At 37.8% G+C, this 22,276-nt stretch overlaps 1 protein-coding gene across 4 annotated transcripts in view; it reads right to left on the bottom strand.

Moving 5' to 3' along the window:
- Nucleotides 1-22,276, bottom strand: part of wdr54 (WD repeat domain 54) — a 68,311-nt gene that overhangs the window by 43,363 nt on the left and 2,672 nt on the right. For 2 of the 4 annotated variants that reach the window (XM_039759080.1, XM_039759081.1), the window contains exons 2-5: nucleotides 16,397-16,640; nucleotides 14,598-14,660; nucleotides 13,765-13,831; nucleotides 6,669-6,725 (exon numbers count right to left, since the gene is read on the bottom strand). In XM_039759080.1, coding sequence (XP_039615014.1) covers nucleotides 6,669-6,725; nucleotides 13,765-13,831; nucleotides 14,598-14,660; nucleotides 16,397-16,621 — 412 coding nt within the window. In that variant the 5' untranslated portion in view covers nucleotides 16,622-16,640. The remainder of the gene's footprint in view (nucleotides 1-6,668; nucleotides 6,726-13,764; nucleotides 13,832-14,597; nucleotides 14,661-16,396; nucleotides 16,641-22,276) is intronic. The other 2 variants (XM_039759082.1, XM_039759083.1) reach the window with 1 other exon arrangement.

Here is a 22,276-nt window from a genome sequence, read left to right as displayed (position 1 = left end):
TATATATATATATATATATATATATATATATATATATATATATATATATATATATATGGCAGCTGAGAAGTAGTGTGTTAAAGAAGGAAAGAGAAAGAAAAGGAAACATTTTGAAAATAATGTAACATGATTGTCAATGTAATTGTTTTGTCACTGTTATGAGTGTCGCTGTGATATATATATATAGCAAAATACCGCGCTTGCGATGTCATGTGTTAAAGAAGTTATGAAAAAGAAAAGGAAACATTTTAAAAATAATGTAACATGATTGTCAAAGTAATTGTTTTGTGTATTTGGCAGCAGCGTCACAAAGTTTTTTCGATCTAGCTGCATCAGAAAATGTACCACAACGTCTGACACGCCTCCTTTTTAGTGTTTTCTCACAGCTTGGATTGCTGCTGTCATATATATATACACACACACACACACACACACACACACACATACATACATATATATACACATACATATCTTCATATCTACATATCTATATACATATCTACATATACATATATATATATATATACATACCTATCTACATCATATATACACATACATACATACACACATATATATATGTGTGTATGTATGTATGTATGTGTGTATATATATATATATATACACATAGATATACTTATGTGTATGTTTGTATGTGTCTATATGTGTGTGTATAGCTTTGGTCACTGAGTGCAAGGGAAAAATAATAAAATATAGTCTATAAGTTATTAAACAGTAAAACATTAACGTTTTAAGAAGTACAGGTACATTGAGCACTACTGGAGTGGTTTCGGGTAAACTACATTTTAAAGACTGTGTAACACAACAGGTAAGTAACTAACAGCAGCTAAAATGTATATGGATCATCTCTCGGTAGTAGATCCCTTTTGAAAGGCGCTACACGACGGCTGTGGTATAGAAATTACATTTTCTATGTGAGCGTTCAAATTTGTGCCTCTGGTAATGTGCCTTACCGGCATTTAAAGAAAATTAGTTTTGTGTCCTCTGCAGTGTTAAGAGAAAGGCTTTGGTTTGGGATAAAAGGAAAAAGGTGTAAAGAAAGGAAAGTTGCCTTTTTCTTTTATATAGTATAGAGATGTGTTCGCTGGCGTTATGATCGCCTTTTGGGGACAGTCGCGGTGGGTCTTGTGTAGACTGGTGAGGCGTCCCGCCATTAATCGGCTGTGATGGCACTGTCAGTCCTCCACTCGTGTGCGTGTCTTCATAATCCGAGTGAGGACCTCATAATCATATCGTGCAAAGAAAGTGTGAATCGCCTTAATATTATTTTGCCGTGGTGTAGAAAAGGGGTCCGTGTTTGCACTTGTCTGGGCTATAGCGCGGGGAGGATGAAAAAATTAAAAGTGCTCACTTTGACTTAAGGCAGAAGCGCAGTCAGCGTCTCAAAGGCCGGCACAGCTATGCGCATGCGCTGGCTGCTCGACTTTTGCTGGGCAGGAGACCACAGTTTTGCAGACACGTTCATGATATCAAAAGTCTCAGCGCTCTTTGGAGGTCATTCATATATTATATATATAGCAAAATCCCGCGTCTAGCGGAGAAGTAGTGTGTTAAAGAAGTAATGAAAAGAAAAGGAAACATTTTAATAATAGCGTAACATGATTGACATTGTCATGAGTGTTGCTGTCATATATATGCCTGCCTAAATAAGTCACCCTCGCTTTGCTCTTACTTTATTTACCGTTCATTTAATCATGGCTATTGGCGGAAAAATTATAAAATGGAAGGAGGATGGCTTTACCAAAACAATTATTGATGGCGAATCGATTATTCATAAAGCTTGAATTGGTGATCTGTTTTCTGTGTTAACCTCATATTTTTCAGACTTCTTCTCAAACTAAGGTGGTGCGAGGGTAAAATGAATCGGGATGCGCTGATCAATGTAATCGTGTACCAGGAAATCATGCATTGACAAAAGCTCCCTTTGCTTGTAATGCAAAGTGTGATTAAATGCATTATTTTTAACGTTATGGAGCACATGCATCGAAGCTTCTCAGCTGTGCTTGTGCTAAGAAAAGGAAAGATTTTAAAAATAGCGTAACACGATTGTCAATGTGACCTTTTGTAAGTAGTGCCTGGAGGATTCAGTGTGGAGAAACTCTAGAGACAGCGTGTGTATTAACTTGTGGATTTTTCTGTGAGTATTTGGTGGCAGTCTGACGAAGTTGCTTCGAAAGACGGCATTAGCCGCTGAGCTCAGCTCAGACCGAAATTAGATGAATGGGAGGGGAGATGATGACGTGACTCCCCCACCCGCCTTAACTGTCAATCCCCACAAACACAGTCTCGGAATTTGCATAAGCACACCCCTTCACCTACAATTTTAACTTAGTTACAAAGTGATCAAAACTCTCGTTTATATCCTGCGTCCTCTCATTAAACTTGTATCCCGCATTACCTGTGGGCATGTGAAAGCAGCGTAGCCTGTCTATGAACTTAATTTAAAGTTTAGGTTTACACCTTGCTTTCTTTCGAGGCAGCAACACTCATGAATATGGTAGTATATGTCACTCGCTCGCTTCTTATTGTTTTTCGCTGCCTTCTCAATTATATAATGCATGTTTTCTTAAGCGCTTTTTGGAGGTCTTCCTGGTTTTCTACGCACTGCGTTGACAATCAGTTCACGTGATTACGTGGGAGGCGTGATGATGTCACACGAAACTCCGCCCTTCCAGCTCAACTCCATTACAGTTAATGGAGAAAAATACCTTCCAGTTATGACCATTAGGCGTAGAATTTCGAAATGAAACCTGCCCAACTTTTGTAAGTAAGCTGTAAGGAATGAGCCTGCCAAATTTCAGCCTTCTACCTACACGGGAAGATGGAGAATTAGTGATGAGTGAGTGAGTGAGTGAGTGAGTGAGTGAGTGAGTGAGTGAGTGAGTGAGTGAGTGAGTGAGTGAGTGAATGAGTGAATGAGTGAGTGAGGGCTTTGCCTTTTATTAGTATAGATTATTTTACATCAACCAATGGGATTTAAAGAAGCTCTAAAAATCCAAAAAGAGATGAAGCTACAATTTTATTTGCACAGTTCATATACACACGATATATGTTTTAAATTTTGTTTGGCTTAGACTTAGTTTTTGCTTATTTACTGTTTCTTCATTCCTGCTTATTTGACTGTTACTAAATGCAAAATAACAATTTGAATTGTGTTGACATGCATTTGTATTTGTTTGTTTTAACTTATGTAATTGTAATTTTATACTGCTCTAAGCAAGCTCATTTATCATTGCAATTTGTGATGCAAAGAGAGAGCGCACTATCACTGCTTTAAATGAACTGTCACAGTTCTACAAAGGACTGTTTCCAGAACATTTACAAAGATGTGTTCCAAAAGAAGGACTACCCCCATCCACCCCTTCAGTGTCCTCTTCCTCAAGTCATCTGTTATTACCAGCATCTGCCTCAGCCTCACAGGATTTAGCACTAATCACAACCTAGCAAACGCCAACACCTGCCTTAACCTTATGTGAATCATGAATTTCCAATACCCCGCAAAAAAAGAACATACATTATATCTTTAGAAATCAACACTTGATTTCATCAAGAATACACAAACAATTTTGTCACCTCGACAAGAGTCACCTTAGCTAAGCCAATTTTGACTACACAATTTCATTTAAGAAAGGTCATAGTGTGGTGTTAAGCACAAGGACTGCATTACTAAATCATTTAACCTTAGGATTCATCTCAACCCCTACACTATAAACATGTCATTTTCTTTATTTGTCTTTTGCCTTTTTTTTTTTTTTTTTTAAGAGTGTGAAACTGACTGTGCATAATAGAATTGTGTATATTTAATTTAACTATTGATATAAATAATAAAGGACACTCTGTTATCGTCAAAGATCGTTGATGTTTGAAATTGACTGTGTATCTGTTTTACCCAATTGATGTCATCTACATTTTTTCTTTAATTTTTATAACTGCATTGTACTGTTTCATTACTTTTTTGTACATTACAAACATGTCCATCCCCATTACATTGTTCTTTTATTTATATATAATATATAGAAGTGGGCATGCTGCAGTTATAATGCTTCGACTTCAGTATATTCCCTGATCAGTCTGTTTGTTAAATGAATCTTCTTTGTGCATTCTGATTTTCAATTCAACTGACCAATTATTATTATTATTATTATTAATAATACACTCGAGAGATACTGGCACTAGTAGGCTACCGTCAGAGATATACTTTACAAGTATACACTTCGTCTGTTACAGTCACTTTATCTTCACCGTCCACATTTAGAAATTATCTTACATGTCCACCTTTAGAAATTACTTCCGCCTTCCTATTTAAATATCAGTAAAGATGAAGTAGAACATGAATGACAAATAACACCGATTGGGGATTTGCTGAATAAAAAAAGTGATTGACCGCAACATTTTAATTTTGATTGGCTCATAAGTGCCTGACATACACAAATTTAATATATGATTGGCAAAAATGATGTATGTCACACCCACTTTACTCCGGTCTGCAACAATATCTACTTGGGATTTCTTGGTTGATGACTATTAGGCTGGCTGCTTCCCACAATTTAGCATTTGAAATCTTATCTAGCCGCCAGATATTGAAAATATAATGTAGGCATCTGTTGATACAGTTTGTTGGTAATGCCTCTGGTGATCATCCAAGTTTCCAAGCCACAGAGAAGGACACACTTGATATTTTTGTTGATGACGCAGATCTTACAAACTGAACATTCTCACTACCGTCGTCTTCTCTAAAGTAACACTGCCAAGAAACATACATTTGCATCTTTCTGGAAGTATTTTTCCATTTAGTTGAATGAACTCATGTTGTTTGTTGTTCAGCTTACAACCCATGTTATGCCATTACTTAAACCTTGGTCCTGCTTTTCCACTACTTCTTGTAGCTATGTGATCTTTGTCTGCACTGCTGGTAAAGTGAAAGCAGAGTAATGTAATCTGCAAAGCAATACACATCTGCTATCTGAAATATCTATGAAGTTATGCAGAATTCTTAACACAAGTTGGTAATGTGATGCAGCTTCTGCTCCCTTTGTGACTCTGGCATCCAGAAGACTGTACCACTAGTACTATGTGATGATTAAGTTTTAATTCCTCCAGTCAATAATTGGCATTGAGCTCTCAGGAGTTATGGAGAGCTATGTGATGACTAGACAGTCTATTTGATTCTCTGTCTGCTCATCTGGGGACAATTTTGCTTTATGGATTAGTTTCTGTAGGGTCACTGATCTACTAATTTCAAGTTCCCTATTCAAATTTCAGTTGCCAAGTCCATGTCCACCTGCAATGAATTAATTTACAGTGTTTCATCTCCAAACTTAGAGTTCAAATCTCCTAGGTAAGTAGCACTCGATAATTGTTGTCTTTCTCACTTTGGATGACACTGATTTCCATTCAAGGGTTTCCTTACATCTGAAGACATTTAAGTTCTAGTCCTTGACCATGTTTGTGATCTTCTTCTTCATGCCTGGAGAAGATGATTTTGTTCATACGTGATAGTGAATTTAGTCCTTTGTAGTTCATGTTGTACCTCCTCATGTCACTGGCAACCTGCATTATCCTTCCAATCTTGTACAGAGTTTTGATATTACAGGTCCCTATTTGGCTATTTAATTTCATTGTTAAAAGATTTTTTTGGCTATTACCATTATACACCTTAAATATTCCTGAAGAGAAATCATCTTGAATCCAGACCGATTGTTGTGGTACAGTCACAGTTTCTGTAACAAACAGCTTTTACAATTAGGGTTGATGGCCACAAGTCAACCTCTTAGCCTTGATGAGAGAACAAATGCCTTCCAAAGCATACATTTCAGACAGCTTAGTCAAACTTCCAGGTTAGGGCTCCAAGCCTTTTCTACCTACTGCTGGTCATTGAACTCATCAAAGGAGCTTATCCACACTTTGTCTACCCCATTTGACCTTGACAACTGGTAGATTATGTGTTGCTTGTTCCAGATTTGCATAACACTTTGTATAAGCAAGTGCTCATTGGTTTCTGTCTTGAATGTATTTTCTCTTTAATTTCCACTAATTTCTTACGAAATGTGTTTCAGCATTAAACTAAATCATTTTTCAAGATCAGCTGTACAAATTAATTCAGGACCTCAATTAATCTTCTAAAAACTTTCTCTTTCAAAATTTAAAAAGTTCGGTATCTGAGGATGTCAGAGTAGAACGAGTCCTTTAGATTGAAGCCACTTAGGTTGCTCTTTTCTGTGTAGTTTATACTATTAAAATGTCTTCTTTATTGTATCATGGTGCCTCAACTACACAAAGTACTATATATGTTGCCTCACCTTCTATGTTCCACTTACCATGACAATATATGATATGCGGACTACATTGGTATCTTAGACAGTAAAGACCTTTCTTAGAAGTATTAGAATGTAAGTTTAAAACTCTGAATCAGAACACTTAATGTGCATATCTATGCTCTTTATAACATGCAAAATTCATAAATATTTCAACTTTTTGTCCAGCTGCTGATGGACATGTATTCATATCTATGGTATAAACTGTCTAGAACTACCTCTCTGTTCTCTTTGTTTTCCCTTCTCTTCACAAAGTGAACATTAGCCTCTCCTCTACTAAGGACAATTGCTTTTATCCAAACTACTACAATGAGTAAACAACATAAGCAGACTTACCGACACAAATGAAGTTACCTCTGGCTGCTGCAATTCCACGTGCAAACACGGCTTGTGCTGCAGTTGAAAGAAAACATTTGACAGAGTTGTAGAAAAAGAATACCAGGCAAGTCAAAAGTAAAAAATAAAATTATATATATGCTAGTGTTAGCAACTACCAGAGACCACACAATACAATATTACATCTATATCTAGGTCACAATATATATTGCAATTTTTCTTTATTTGAATGAAGTTAAAGATTAAATCATTTCTCTAAATCTGCTACAGCTAATAAGAAGAACCCCTGCTTTAATTGATCCAATTTAAACTTTTTTTATATGTGGAAATGGTTTTTTAAATAACTGAAAAGTTTCTATAGTAAAACTAGAAATATTCAAGCATGGTACATAACACACCATGTTAGTGGACTTTACTGTGTAAATTTTCCCCTGCACAAGTCCTTGTCCTTATTTATTACATTGAAATGCTAAAGAACTTTCTGCGGCCCCAACTGGAAGAAATGGATATGGTGGATGCCTGGTTTGAAAAGGATGGAGCAACAGCTCATACGGTGTGGAGATCCATGCAAGTTTTGCTGGCGAAGTTTCCTGGGAAGCTGATCTCCCTGCGCAGCGATGTCAGGTGGCATTCACGTTCGCTCCATGCAATTCCTTCTTGTGGGGGTATCTCAAGTCGAAGGTATACACACAACGACATCAAAATCTTAAAGCCCTCAAGGATGCTAATCGCAATGAAATCACCACTATTCCCCTTGAAATGGCTGAATAAGTCATTCGAGGGTTCAGAAATCAACTCGAAGAGTATGTTGATGATGGGCACCACCTTCAAGACATCATTTTTAAACCACAGTGAAAGAAATCTATTTTGTACATCCTTCCTTTTGTCGTAATGAAATTTATTTTATCTTGTAGTGTTTTTGTAGAATAAATGTTTGAAATTTAGTACTTATTTTTGGCTCACCCTATATATTATTGATATTTAAATTACAGTGCCCCATATATATATATATATATATATATATATATATATATATATATACATATATACACACACAGTGGTGTGGAAAACTATTTGCCCCCTTCCTGATTTCTTATTCTTTTGCATGTTTATCACACAAAATGTTTCTGATCATCAAACACATTTAACCATTAGTCAAAAATAACACAAGTAAACACAAAATGCAGTTTTTAAATGATGGTTTTTATTATTTAGGGAGGAAAAAAAATCCAAACCTACATGGCCGTGTGTGAAAAAGTAATTGCCCCCTGAACCTAATAACTGCTTGGGCCACCCTTAGCAGCAATAACTGCAATCAAGCGTTTGCGATAACTTGCAATGAGTCTTTTACAGCTCTGGAGGAATTTTGGCCCACTCATCTTTGCAGAATTGTTGTAATTCAGCTTTATTTGAGGGTTTTCTAGCATGAAGCGCCTTTTTAAGGTCATGCCATAGCATCTCAATTGGATTCAGGTCTGGACTTTGACTAGGCCACTCCAAAGTCTTCATTTTGTTTTTCTTCAGCCATTCAGAGGTGGATTTGCTGGTGTGTTTTGGGTCATTGTCCTGTTGCAGCACCCAAAATCGCTTCAGCTTGAGTTGATGAACAGATGGCCGGACATTCTCCTTCAGGATTTTTGGTAGACAGTAGAATTCATGGTTCCATCTATCACAGCAAGCCTTCCAGGTCCTGAAGCAGCAAAACAACCCCAGACCATCACACTACCACCACCATATTTTACTGTTGGTATGATGTTCTTTTTCTGAAATGCTGTGTTCCTTTTACACCAGATGTAACGGGACATTTGCCTTCCAAAAAGTTCAACTTTTGTCTCATCAGTCCACAAGGTATTTTCCCTTTTTCTTGGCAATCATTGAGATGTTTCTTAGCAAAATTGAGACGAGCCCTAATGTTCTTTTTGCTTAACAGTGGTTTGCGTCTTGGAAATCTGCCATGCAGGCCGTTTTTGCCCAGTCTCTTTCTTATGGTGGAGTTGTGAACACTGACCTTAATTGAGGCAAGTGAGGCCTGCAGTTCTTTAGACGTTGTCCTGGGGTCTTTTGTGACCTCTCGGATGAGTCGTCTCTGCGCTCTTGGGGTAATTTTGGTCGGCTGGCCACTCCTAGGAAGGTTCACCGCTGTTCCATGTTTTTGCCATTTGTGGATAATGGCTCTCACTGTGGTTCGCTGGAGTCCCAAAGCTTTAGAAATGGCTTTATAACCTTTACCAGACTGATAGATCTCAATTACTTCTGTTCTCATTTGTTCCTGAATTTCTTTGGATCTTGGCATGATGTCTAGCTTTTGAGGTGCTTTTGGTCTACTTCTCTGTGTCAGGCAGCTCCTATTTAAGTGATTCCTTGATTGAAACAGGTGTGGCAGTAATCAGGCCTGGGGGTGGCTACGGAAATTGAACTCAGGTGTGATACACCACAGTTAGGTTCTTTTTTAACAAGGGGACAATTACTTTTTCACACAGGGCCATGTAGGTTTGGATTTTTTCTCCCTAAATAATAAAAACCATCATTTAAAAACTGCATTTTGTGTTTACTTGTGTTATATTTGACTAATGGTTAAATGTGTTTGATGATCAGAAACGTTTTGTGTGACAAACATGCAAAAGAATAAGAAATCAGGAAGGGGGCAAATAGTTTTTCACACCACTGTATATATATACTGTATACACATATATATATACACATACATATATATACATTGTGGAAAGCAGCTCGGACACAGACTGGCAGACACTGATGGTTTGAAACCACACATAGGTTTATTATACATTTTCTGTTTACAAGTGCGCACACAACCTAGTGCACCAGCACCAAGCACCCTTAAATCCAGGCCTCCCTCAATGCCTCTCTTTCTGACCTCCTCCACTCCTCTCCTCCAAGCCTGTCCTCTTCCACCCGACTCCTGCTGACAAATGGAGGGAGGCGGCCCCTTTCATGTTCACCTGGATGTGATCCAGGTGCCTCCAGATGAACTTTCGCCGGCACTTCCTGGTGTGGCAGAAGTGCCGGTTAAGCACCCGGAAGAACTCCAGGTGTCCCTGGTAATCCTTCCGCCACCACTTCCGGGTGTTGCGGAAGTGCTTACCTCCAGAGCTTTTCAGGAATCTGGGTGACCCCTGGCGGTGACCATGGGCCACTAAAGGGTTGAGCTTCCATGCTTTGTTCCCGTGGTCCCCATAGCAACCAGGGTGGCTGCCCTCTCGTGGTCCAGAGGAGACGTAGTTCCTCTTCCGGTCCTTTCAGGCGTCCCGGCTGGGTACCACCCCAGCCGCTCACCACAACATATACATATATACACACACACACACATACATATACATATATACATATATACATATATATATATATATATATATATATATATATATATATATATATATATACATATACATATATATATATATATATATATACATATATATATATATATATACATATACATATATACATATACATATATATATATATATATATATACATATACATATATATATATATATATATATATACATATATATATATATATATATATATACATATATATATACATATATATATATATATATATACACATATATATATATATATATATATATATATATATATATATATATATATATATATATATATATACATATACATATATATATACATACATATATATATACATATATATATATATATATACATACACATATATATATACACACACATATATATATATATATATACACACACAGTGCATCCGGAAAGTATTCACAATGCATTACTTTTTCCACATTTTGTTATGTTACAGCCTTATTCCAAAATAGATTCAATTCATTTTTTTCCTTAGAATTCTACACACAACACCCCATAATGACAATGTGAACAAAGTTTACTTGAGATTTTTGCAAATTTATTAAAAATAAAAAAATTGAGAAAGCACATGTGCATAAGTATTCACAGCCTTTGCCATGAAGCTCAGAATTGAGCTCAGGTGCATCCTGTTTCCCCCGATTATCCTTGAGATGTTTCTGCAGCATAATTGGAGTCCACCTGTGTTGATTGGACATGATTTGGAAAGGCACACACCTGTCTATATAAGGTCCCACATTTGACAGTTCATGTCAGAGCACAAACCAAGCACGAAGTCAAAGGAATTGTCTATAGACCTGCGAGACAGGATTGTCTCGAGGCACAAATCTGGGGAAGAGTTACAGAAAAATTTCTGCTGCTTTGAAGGTCCCAATGAGCATAGTGGCCTCCATCATGCATAAGTGGAAGAAGTTCGAAAGCACCAGGACTCTTCCTTGAGCTGGCCGGCCATCTAAACTGAGCGATCGGGAGAGAAGGGCCTTAGTCAGGGAGGTGACCAAGAACCCGATGGTCACTCTGTCACAGCTCCAGAGGTCCTCCGTAGAGAGAGGAGAACCTTCCAGAAGGACAACCATCTCAGCAGCAATCCACCAATCAGGCCTGTATGATAGAGTGGCCACACGGAAGCCACTCTTTAGTAAAAGACACATGGCAGCCCGCCTGGAGTTTGGAGTTGAATAGAACTTTTTGGCCTTAATTCTAAGCGGTATGTGTGGAGACAACCAGGCACTGCTCATCACTTGTCCAATACAGTCCCCACAATGAAGCATGGCGGTGGCAGCATCATGCTGTGGGGGGGTTTTTCAGCTGCAGGGACAGGACGACTGGTTGCAATCGAGGGAAACATGTATGCAGCCAAGTACAGGGATATCCTGGACAAAAACCTTCTCCAGAGTGCTAAGGACCTCAGACTGGGCCGAACGTTTACCTTCCAACAAGACAATGACCCTAAGCACACAGCTAAAATAACGAAGGAGTGGCTTCACAACAACTCTGTGACTGTTCTTGAATGGCCCAGCCAGAGCCCTGACTTAAACCCAATTGAGCATCTCTGGAGAGACCTAAAAATGGCTGTCCACCAACGTTTACCATCCAACCTGACAGAACTGGAGAGGATCTGCAAGGAGGAATGGCAGAGGATCCCCAAATCCAGGTGTGATAAACTTGTTGCATCTTTCCCACGAAGACTCATGGCTATATTAGCTCAAAAGGGTGCTTCTACTAAATACTGAGCAAAGGGTCTGAATACTTAGGACCATGTGATATTTCAGTTTTTCTTTTTTAATAAATCTGCAACAATTTCAAAAATTATTTTTTTTGTCTGTCAAAATGGGATGCTGTGTGTACATTAATGAGGGAAAAAATTAATTTAAATGATTTTAGCAAATGGCTGCAATATAACAAAGAGTGAAAAATTGAAGGGGGTCTGAATACTTTCCGTACCCACTTGTATATATGTATATGTGTGTATATTTATGTGTATATATGTATATGTTGTGGTGAGCGGCTGGGGGTGGTTATATAAATATATATATTATATATATACTGTATATATTTATATAGTGGTAGCACTGCTGCCTCACAGTTTGGAGACCTGGGTTCGCTTCCCAGGTCCTCCCTGCGTGGAGTTTGCATGTTCTCCCCGTGTCTGTGTGGGTTTCCTCCGGGCGCTCCGGTTTCCTCCCACAGTCCAAATACATGCCGGTTAGATGGATTGCCGATTCTAAATTGGCCCTAGTGTGTGCTTGGTGTGTTTGTGTGTGTCCTGTGGGGAGTTGGCACCCTGACCAGGATTGGTTCCTGCCTTGTGCCCTGTGTTGGCTGGGATTGGCTCCAGCAGACCCCCGTGACCCTGTGTTTGGATTCAGCGGGTTGGAAAATGGATATTTACAGTATATATGTGTGTATATATGTATATGTTGAATAATATGTATATTATGGGGTGGCAAACATAATGATTTTTGGAATATATAAAGTCATATATATGTACACACACACACACATATATATATTATATACATACATATATACATATGCTCTGTGCAAGAGAGGACAGAGCCGACTATACTTCCTTAGAAGGCTGGCATCTTTCAACATCTGTAATAAGATGCTGCAGATGTTCTATCAGACGGTTGTGGCAAGCGCCCTCTTCTACGCGGTGGTGTGCTGGGGAGGCAGCATAAAGAAGAGGGACGCCTCATGCCTGGACAAACTGGTGAGGAAGGCAGGCTCTATTGTAGGAACGGAGCTGGACAGTTTGACATCTGTGGCAGAGCAACGGGCGCTGAGCAGGCTCCTGTCAATCATGGAGAATCCACTGCATTTACTAAACAATATCATCTCCAGACAGAGGAGGAGCTTCAGCGACAGACTGCTGTCACTGTCCTGCTCCACTGACCGACTGAGGAGATCGTTTCTCCCCCACACTATGCGACTCTTCACTTCCACCCAGGGGGTAAACGTTAACATTATACAAAGTTATTGTCTGTTATACCTGCATTTTTATCACTCTTTAATTTAATATTGTTTTTTATCAGTATGCTGCTGCTGGAGTATGTGAATTTTCCCTTGGGATTAATAAAGTATCTATCTATCTATCTATCTATATATATATATATATAAACACAACACAGATGTCCACAAGACCTACCACAAGCCTGGGAACAATGAGCAATGACTTAAGCACTTTTATGTTAGGTAGATTGCCCAGTGGGGGCTGGGTGGTCTTTTGACATTGAAACTCCTGCAGGGTTTGTTTTTTTTTTTTTTCTCCAGCTTGATTTTTTTTTTTTTGTTTGTTTTTTCTGTCCTCCAAGCCATCTGACCTCATCATTGGGCTCATCTTTTGAAACTTAGAATACAGTATTATATATTAGACTCCACGTTTCTACTAATTATATATCTATGTCACGCAAGATCATATTGATTTTTTTATTACTTATTCATTATTATTCTGGCTTAATTTAGCTTGTTTTTCTTTTCTCTGTGCATGAAAATATGGCATAGAAAAAAATGTTTCTACAGAAAAAAGCCTAAGGTAATCATTTCCAATCAGCAAAGATTCAGATCATTTTTTTCCTTCTACATAATCACAAATTTTCTGAAGAAAAATAAAACAATCAACCACATATAGTCTAATTAAGTTTGCATGCATTTATTGTTTTTTATACTAGTCTTTTTGAAAACATAAATAGTTCATCTTTGAAATGCACTTTCTTACCTGAAGGTGTTTCGGGAATATCCAGTGCATGCCAGTAGACCATGATGGAACCATCAGACTCGTACATCTATAAAGAAATTGAGAACTACTTTAAAAAGACAGACTCTTCAAAAAAAAAAAACAGTACTAAGTGCATTCCTTTGTCTTGGCACTGGTTAGGGGGATTTGAGAAATAAATAGTTGTTTCAAGTTGTAAAATTACATACAATTTCTATGAACAGAAGAGAACTCTAGGGTCTTGCAGTAGCTTTTGTTTACACATACAGACAATGATATGAATTGGTCTGAGGTCAAGAGAAGTGAACAAGCTGAAATATTAATTCCAGAATATCTGTCCCAGACATTTTGCAGGGCAAGACTTTGGATATTTCTCCAGAATTTCCACATTTGAGAATGTGATTTGGCCCAATCTCTCTGCCAGGAGTGGCCAGTTGAGACAACTCTTCCCAGGCAGCATTGCTTTAATTTCATTATTCCCTAGTTATTCAAGACATTGTGATTTTATTTTCCTAGTAATGTGAAATTTTATGATTCAATACCTTTAAATACCACAGCACAAACAGAAATCCCATTCAACAGCTTCTTATTAAAAGTACCTCCATTATTAAATTAACAATTAGATAGATAGATAGATAGATAGATAGATAGATAGATAGATAGATAGATAGATAGATAGATAGATAGATAGATAGATAGATAGATAGATAGATAGATAGATAGATAGATAGATAGATAGATAGATAGATAGATAGATAGATAGATAGATAGTCTTTTGTAGAAACTCACACTATCTAAGACAAAGAACAAACAAACAAAAAAAAAAAAAATCTTACCTGGATCCCCTTCTGTGAGGTAAGTACAAGCAGAACTCGAGAAGGTAATACACACCATGATGCCTACAAAATGGATAGTGAAGTATAAATATGAAATGATTTCAATACATTTTGACTTCACTAATGTCATGCTTCACTATTAATTATAGGATTTGCAGTCAAATCTATATGCATAAGTACAAGGCTAAAAAAAACCACTTCTTATTGCTCATGATCTCTTTTGCATTACAAACGTTATTCAATTTACATTCATTCTTCATAGCCCTATTAACAGCATCTTCTAAGTCTTGCTACTGTACTTTTTCTCCTTTCATCATGCACACTCAATGTATCTTTGTCTTGTGCAGCTCCAGTCAGACATCACCATGTAATACCAAAAAGACAAATCCTTGATTCTTTTATTCTGGCTTACTTTACAAGCATGTACAATCTACCTTATGTCTGGAAATGTATACCACATTATTCTGTTTGGCTCACAACTTTAAAATTTTCAAACCTAGGCATAGCACTGCAACTGTCCTTTGCATATTAAGCTATATTATCATCTAAGGCTGTGCTCTTTGACCCTCCTTGAAATTTATGGCATGGTTGGGTCACTGACTCCTTCTAAAGAATAGAGATGGGCTGACTGCAACTGTAACTATGATATATGTGTTCTAGCCTCTCCTGGACACAAGCTGGCAGTGTGGCCTAATGGCTAAATCATTCATGATCCACAGCCCATCACTTAATCAGACAAAGCTAAAAATTAAAAATATCTAAAATGTGCTGAACAGTGATTTGCAAGTTGTTTGGCATTCCAGAAACCAAAATGAAAAGGAGGAGGATGTGCAACCCGCCCTAAAAGCAAACCTGTGGGCCATATGTTACAAGTGGTGCTACCAATTGAGAAAACTTTATTGTATCAGTAAATCCATCCATCCATCCATTTTCCAACCCTCTGAATCTGAACACAGGGTCACGGGTGTCTGCTGGAGCCAAACCCAGCCAACACAGGTTGCCAACCCACCGCATGAAACACATAAACACACCAAGCACACACTAGGGCCAATTTAGAATCGGCAGCCCACCTAACCTGCGTGTCTTTGGACTGTGGGAGGAAACCGGAGCGCCCGGAGAAAACCCACGCAGACATGGGGAGAACATGCAAACTACACGCAGAGAGGACCCGGGAAGCGAACCCGGGTCTCCTAACTGCGTGGCAGCAGCGCTACCACTGCGCCACCATGCCGCCCAGTATAAATAAATGATAAATGAAATATACTAATTAACTTTGCTGGCTTTCAGGTTAAAGGTTGAAAATACAAATACAATCCCAATTCCAAAACAGTTGGGACAGCATAGAATATGCTAATAAAAACACAAAGGAGTGATTTTGACTTGTTTCAAATAAAAAACAAGATTTACCTTATCAACTGCATTGTTATTTAGAGATGTACATTTATTCTGAAATTGAAGCCTGCAACACAGTCCAAAAAAGTTGAGACGAGGTAGTTTAGGACTAATAAAAATGTGACAAGGTGATATTAAACAGATAAGCCTTTTGTGGTAGAGTAAACAAGAAGCCTTCACAAAAGTCCCAGTCCTTCAACTGCAAGAATGGGCCGAGGTTCGCCAATTTACTGACTGATCCAGGACTTTGAAGAATGTTGCATTAACCTTCAAGCTTATTCAATAAACAAAACCTTCCATTATCAATGTCGCTATTTAAACTAACGTTCTATTCTAAGTGTTAAGCAAACACTTATATGAATTTAGTGTTAACAATATCTTTTTAGAATTAGCTCTTACATGCATACCTGCATAATGAGTGAAGAGCTGGCAGTAATGCTTCCCTCCTTGGACTGTAACTGCCGATGAGAGAAGTTGAGGCCATCCCCAGAAGCACTAACCATGTTCAGAACATTTCCATGCACAACTGTAAAATATGTGAGAGACTTCTCAGGGATTGGCAGTACACTCAAGTTGCTGTAGAGGGCAGAGGCACTGCTCTTGATCTGAATACTTTTCTCCTTCCGGTACATACTTCAAGGAAGAAATTAACTACGGCCAAAAAAAGACAGGATACAAGTAAAGTACTGTACATCATTAGCCATTGATGCATCTAAAAAAATAAATAAAAATATATAAATCAAGCCAGTAATATTTGGTCTACTTTGTATAACTGTAGAGAAAAGAAAGATAATAGGAATTAATTTATACTGTGAATCATATTGTTATAAACTTTAATCTCATACTGTACTTTTGTTGAACAACTGTAATAATCTTCTGTCTTACTTTAGAAGAAAACTAATTACGACTGCCACAATATTGACTCCTGCAGAACTTGATTGTGTTGTTTGTAGTGATTGCAGATAAAAATGTTCAATCTCATATATTCATGGAAAACAGACATAATAAAGCTTCTTATACAGTGGGTTTTAATGGAGGAAAACCAGGGGCCAACAATAAAAAACAGCAAATTACTGCATACTGTATTAACATGTCCATTGAAAAATCTCAGGTCATCAAGAAAATTCAAGTTTCTGAAATGAAGAATGGACTCTTAACCCATGATTAGGGGGAGCAGTTTTCTATTCCGAAATGCAATCCCATTTGAACATACTTAACTTTTGTACACTGCTCATATTTATTTAATAATATTGCATCAAAAATACATTTATTTTGGATATTGCGAGTATAAAGATTGATAACTGAAATGGGGATTATGCAATAGGAGTAATCTGAGATCATTTCATGAACTTTTTAAATGTTTGCTGTTCTTCAGTGCTGGCCACTTTTGAAACCCATCCATCCATCCATCCATTCTCCAACCCACTGAATCTGAACATAGGGTCACGGGGGTCTGCTGGAGCCAATCCCAGCCAACACAGGGCACAAGGCAGGAACCAATACCAGGCAGGGTGTCAACCCACCGCAGGACACACATAAACACCAAGCACACACTAGAGCCAATTCAGAATCGCCAATCCACCTAACCTGCATGTCTTTGGACTGTGGGAGGAAGCCCGGAGGAAACCCACACAGACACGGGGAGAGCATGCAAACTCCACGCAGGGAGGACCCGGGAAGCAAACCCAAGTCTCCTAACTGCAAGGCAGCAGCGCTACCACTGCGCCACCGTGCCGCCCCACTTTTGAAACCCATTCAGAGAAACATTGGTTTCCAGTCTTATGAAACCTGTCAAATGTGCAATGACATTGAAAAATAAATGTTAAGGCTTTTATGTACTTACTATCTTCTCTATAGCTGTGTAGGAAAAATTTATTACTCATTAGATCCTAATGTTTCAGTCACCTCATTCCCCAAATTCTTGCCTGATCATTATAGAATAATAAATCTAGACAGGCTTCTCCTCCCTTTGGAGTTTAAACATACTGTCTTGAAAACTGTCACTTATACCTTGTAAAGGACAGCACACATAGGCTGCCATTCCTGCCGTGATTGGATTGTTCCCTTAACCGGCCGAGAGCCCAATATAATGAAGAGATCGGGAGAAGGCTCCCTATCAAGGCTGTATGCTTCCCCAACCCACTAGATGGCAGCATCTCTGAGCTTCAGTATCTATTCAGACACCCGCAGGGAATGCTAGGAACTGTAGTCCAGTGGGGCAGCCCTGCAGCAGTCCGTAGGTGCTGCCAGGTGATGCTGTTGCTCTCCCTATTTTATGGGACTTCTGTATGACCTGGATGCCACAACGCCCCCTACTGGTCATAACATATGAATTCCTATTCTTGTTTTTTAGTAGCAAGTTCAACATCAGCAGTCCTGAGGTCAAGGAGCCTGATCAACTAACATCTCCTGCTGATTTAAACCTGCTGGAGGCAGTTTCCTAAAATCAAACCTTCACAAAATCCAGTAAAGGGCTGACAATGTTTTGCTCTAATTTTTAGATTTTGTTTTTAAAATTAAAAATTTTCATACAAGTTTAATATAACTACAGTAGACATTTAACACCTTCTGCCCTCCTTCACAATTCCCATTTTTGCTATTAAAATACTTTCAGACACCTTTTCTTCCCACTATTACTCGTCCAATATTAAGTTTTGGTAACAAAAGTTCAACATATACAGTAGTGTAACTATGACTGGCTATTCAGTAACTTAATGATCTATGAATCGAAACTATCCCCGAATTTACTGGTGTGAGTGTGAAAGGTGCTATACCACTTGTCAGATTAAGGAGGAGTAAAAAAAGGGTGGCTGAGATTTTTAAAAAGACTGTTTGCCTGACTAAAGCAGTATGTGTTGTTATATGGGATATTTCCAGAACAGAAAGCAGCTGGGTGGCACTAATATTCTGTGCTACTTTCACCACCTTATGCAGTGGTTTATATTCTTAAGTTGGGTAGGTGCTATATAAGCTTTTTACGCAGCTAGGACATCACTGTGCACTGTAAAGATTAGTGATATTAATCTGAGGATGTAAAGATACTGGTTGGGTTTTCAGGGCCACTCACTGCAATAAATGCAAAGCTGCTCCACTATGATGTAGATAGGAGTGTGGTCTGCTTTCTAACATCTATAGCTAGCTACTTGGTTATGCTGACATTAAGGATAAGATTGTTGTCTTGGCATCATTGCTTCAGCAGGTAACACTGGTAACACTCTTCTCTGTAGAATACTCATCATTGTATGCAGCAAATTTAATGATGGAACTGGAGCAGAGTGATACGTAGTCATAGGTAAACAAGGCAAGGACAGCAACAATGATTAAACAATTAGGAAGGAAAATAGAATTCAAAAACTACAGTTGTACAACAGGCAACATTTCTGAAATTCCAAAAAAGAGAAAAATACCACAACATGAGTTTCAAACAAAGCTCAAATTGAAATGTCTTTGCTGCACAAATTTAAATGTAAAGTGATATCATCATAGGATCATGGTCCAACACTACAAGTAATATGAAAACTAATAAAAAAACAATGGCAAATTTGAGAGCAGACACAACTGTACAAAAAACATCACGGCACATTAGAGTGATAAGAGGTGGTGTCTTATATCTGCTACGTGAGCAACCTCCCAAATGTACATAGCCATACACAACACAATTCAGATATTTACACCAAAAAGAGACAATGGGAGGACAATTTATGTGGAGGCTTAGGTTTTTTGTTTTTTTTTTTTTAAATTTGCCCTAGTAAAGGAGTAATAATACGCTGGAATTTTTAGAAACTTCCTTTCTTTTTTTAAACCTTATATGCATTTTAAAATAAATAATACAATACATATAGAGAGTTTGCTTCTGGTAAGTGATTCAACCATTTCCTGCATATATGAGCAATGTTTTTTATAGGCTACTAGCTGTACTACCCATCTGAGACAAGCTGAAATTTAACCAACATAGACTTCAGTGTTAACATTTAAAATACAGCATCTACTGGAATGTATTTTGTAATGCATATAGTAATAAAATGAATTAAATTTGTCACTCTAACAGATGGTAGTAATAAAATGCATTACTACAAATGTTTACGATATGCCATCTGTTAGAATGATAAATGCAATGATTAAGTCTCTGTTATATAGCAATTTGAATGGGATTCATAAAATCAGCATCAATGTTTGTGATGTGCCATGAAAGAGACATACTAACCAGATAAACACACAGAAGCAACAGGCACTTGTTCTTTTATTAAGGGGACTCATGCAAAAAATGTCTTCTGCATTGTATTGAATTTATTAAAAGCAAGTAACATTCCATACAAACAAGTGAAATTTTACAAAACTAAGTTCACAGATCAACAGATCAACCCCAACCCATGAGAAAGAGCCAATAAAGTAAGACTTTAATAGTAGGAAAAATAAGTAAATAAATACATACATACATACATAAAAATAATTAAAATAAATAAGAGAATAAGAATCCACTTCCTCAATTTAAATGCTTATTCTAAAATGTTACTGATTAGATCCTGCCAGGTTTTAAAAACGTTTTGCACATTTCCAATGTTGTTCAGAATAGTTGGCCATTTAGAATTTTACAACCATCTACCCATCCACCTAACTTGCTTTATCCTGAGCAGGGTTGCAACAAGTATAACATGCAAGGCAGGAAAAATCCCTCAACATGATGAACACACAGACACACACACACATGCCACTAGGGCCAATTTAGCATTCCCGTTCCAACTAACCTGCTTGCCTTTGGACTGTCTGGAAGAAACCCATGCAGACACAGCTAGAACACATAGGGAGGACCTGGAAAAATGAACCCCGGCCTTCTTGCTGAGAGGCAGCAGCACTACTATTGTGCCACCATGCTACCCACATTTTAATCCATACTTTGAAACTGAATTGTGATCTTTCTCTCTTTTAAAATATTCCAATAGAGGATCATAATTTCAAATAATTGCTTGAAGTGCAAAATGTCTAGATAATCAGTGCAATTTACAAGGTCTCAAAGAAACTAAAACACATTCAGAAACACTAATTCTTGAAACTTGCATGTTTTGGTGGAAGACCAACGGAACAATGTGTAGACAGTTCTCATTAACGTTTTAATATCTTTGATCAATATTATGTCTTCCATGCTTCTAAAGTCCCTAGGTCTTCCTGATGTGGAACACAATGTTGTTGTACGAATTGTTGAACATCATTTCTCAACTATGCTACAGCACCATTTAGACTGACCAATGTAATCGTAGCTCTGTCCAATATAAACATTACTATTTTCATCCTCATCATACATAATATTTAATGCAGTTCAATACACATTGTGACTTGGGATTTTGTTGTATCAGTTTTAAATTAAGGTTTTCAAATGTATTTCTGTCATTTCTGAATTTAACACAACAATACTGTAAGATGTCAACAGTAAAGATTCATTGTACTATAATATATCTTAGCTTATTTCACTCTAATAGCTACAGGGATAACTATACACAATATGACAGAACCAAGTTTCTTTTACAAAGTTCACCTACTTAAGGAAATAAAAAAAAATGAATTCATGAGAATGACTAATAGTGTATAAATAAACAAATCAACAAATGTTGTAATTTTCAGCAATTTTTAGTCTTGCAGAGAGGGCAGTCAGGTCCAAAATGTTATTTATTAAAATTGTTGTGTTCTTCGTAACTTTACAAGTTTTTCTTGTGCGTGTTTTGTTTGCTTGAGTGCCGGTACAGTGGTACGAAGTAAAACTTTTTTATTTCTATGTGTGTACTCTTTAATAAGCAATACTCTGTGTGTAGGGCGGCATGGTAGCGCAGTGGTAGCGCTGCTGCCTCACATTAAGGAGACCTGGGTTCGCTTCCCGGGTCCTCCCTGCATGGAGTTTGCATGTTCTCCCCGTGTCTGAGTGGGTTTCCTCCCACAGTCCAAAGACATGCAGGTTAGGTACATTGGTGATCCTACATGGTCCCTAGTGAGTGCTTGGTGTGTGTGTGTGTGTGTGTGTGTGTGTGTGTGCCCTGCTGTGAGCTGGCGCCATGCCCGGGGTTTGTTCCTGCCTTGCGCCTTGTGCTGGCCGGGATTTTTCTTTCTTTCACAATATAATACTGAATGCTTTGTATGTTGATGGATTTTTGGAGACCTAGTAGACATTAAAACTACAATGTGCTGCCACTATGTCCCTAAAACACTAGAATGTGCCTTCCTTCTTTTTACATTGGATTACAAAATATGATTACAGGTTAGAAGGCAGCTAGCAGAATGTCATTCCTCTAGCAGTATTG

The sequence above is a fragment of the Polypterus senegalus genome, chromosome 7 (assembly GCF_016835505.1).
Source record: "Polypterus senegalus isolate Bchr_013 chromosome 7, ASM1683550v1, whole genome shotgun sequence".
Taxonomy (NCBI): Eukaryota; Metazoa; Chordata; class Cladistia; order Polypteriformes; family Polypteridae; genus Polypterus; species Polypterus senegalus.
Note: the sequence above shows the minus strand (reverse complement) of the source record. Positions and strands in the feature narration are given on the sequence as shown.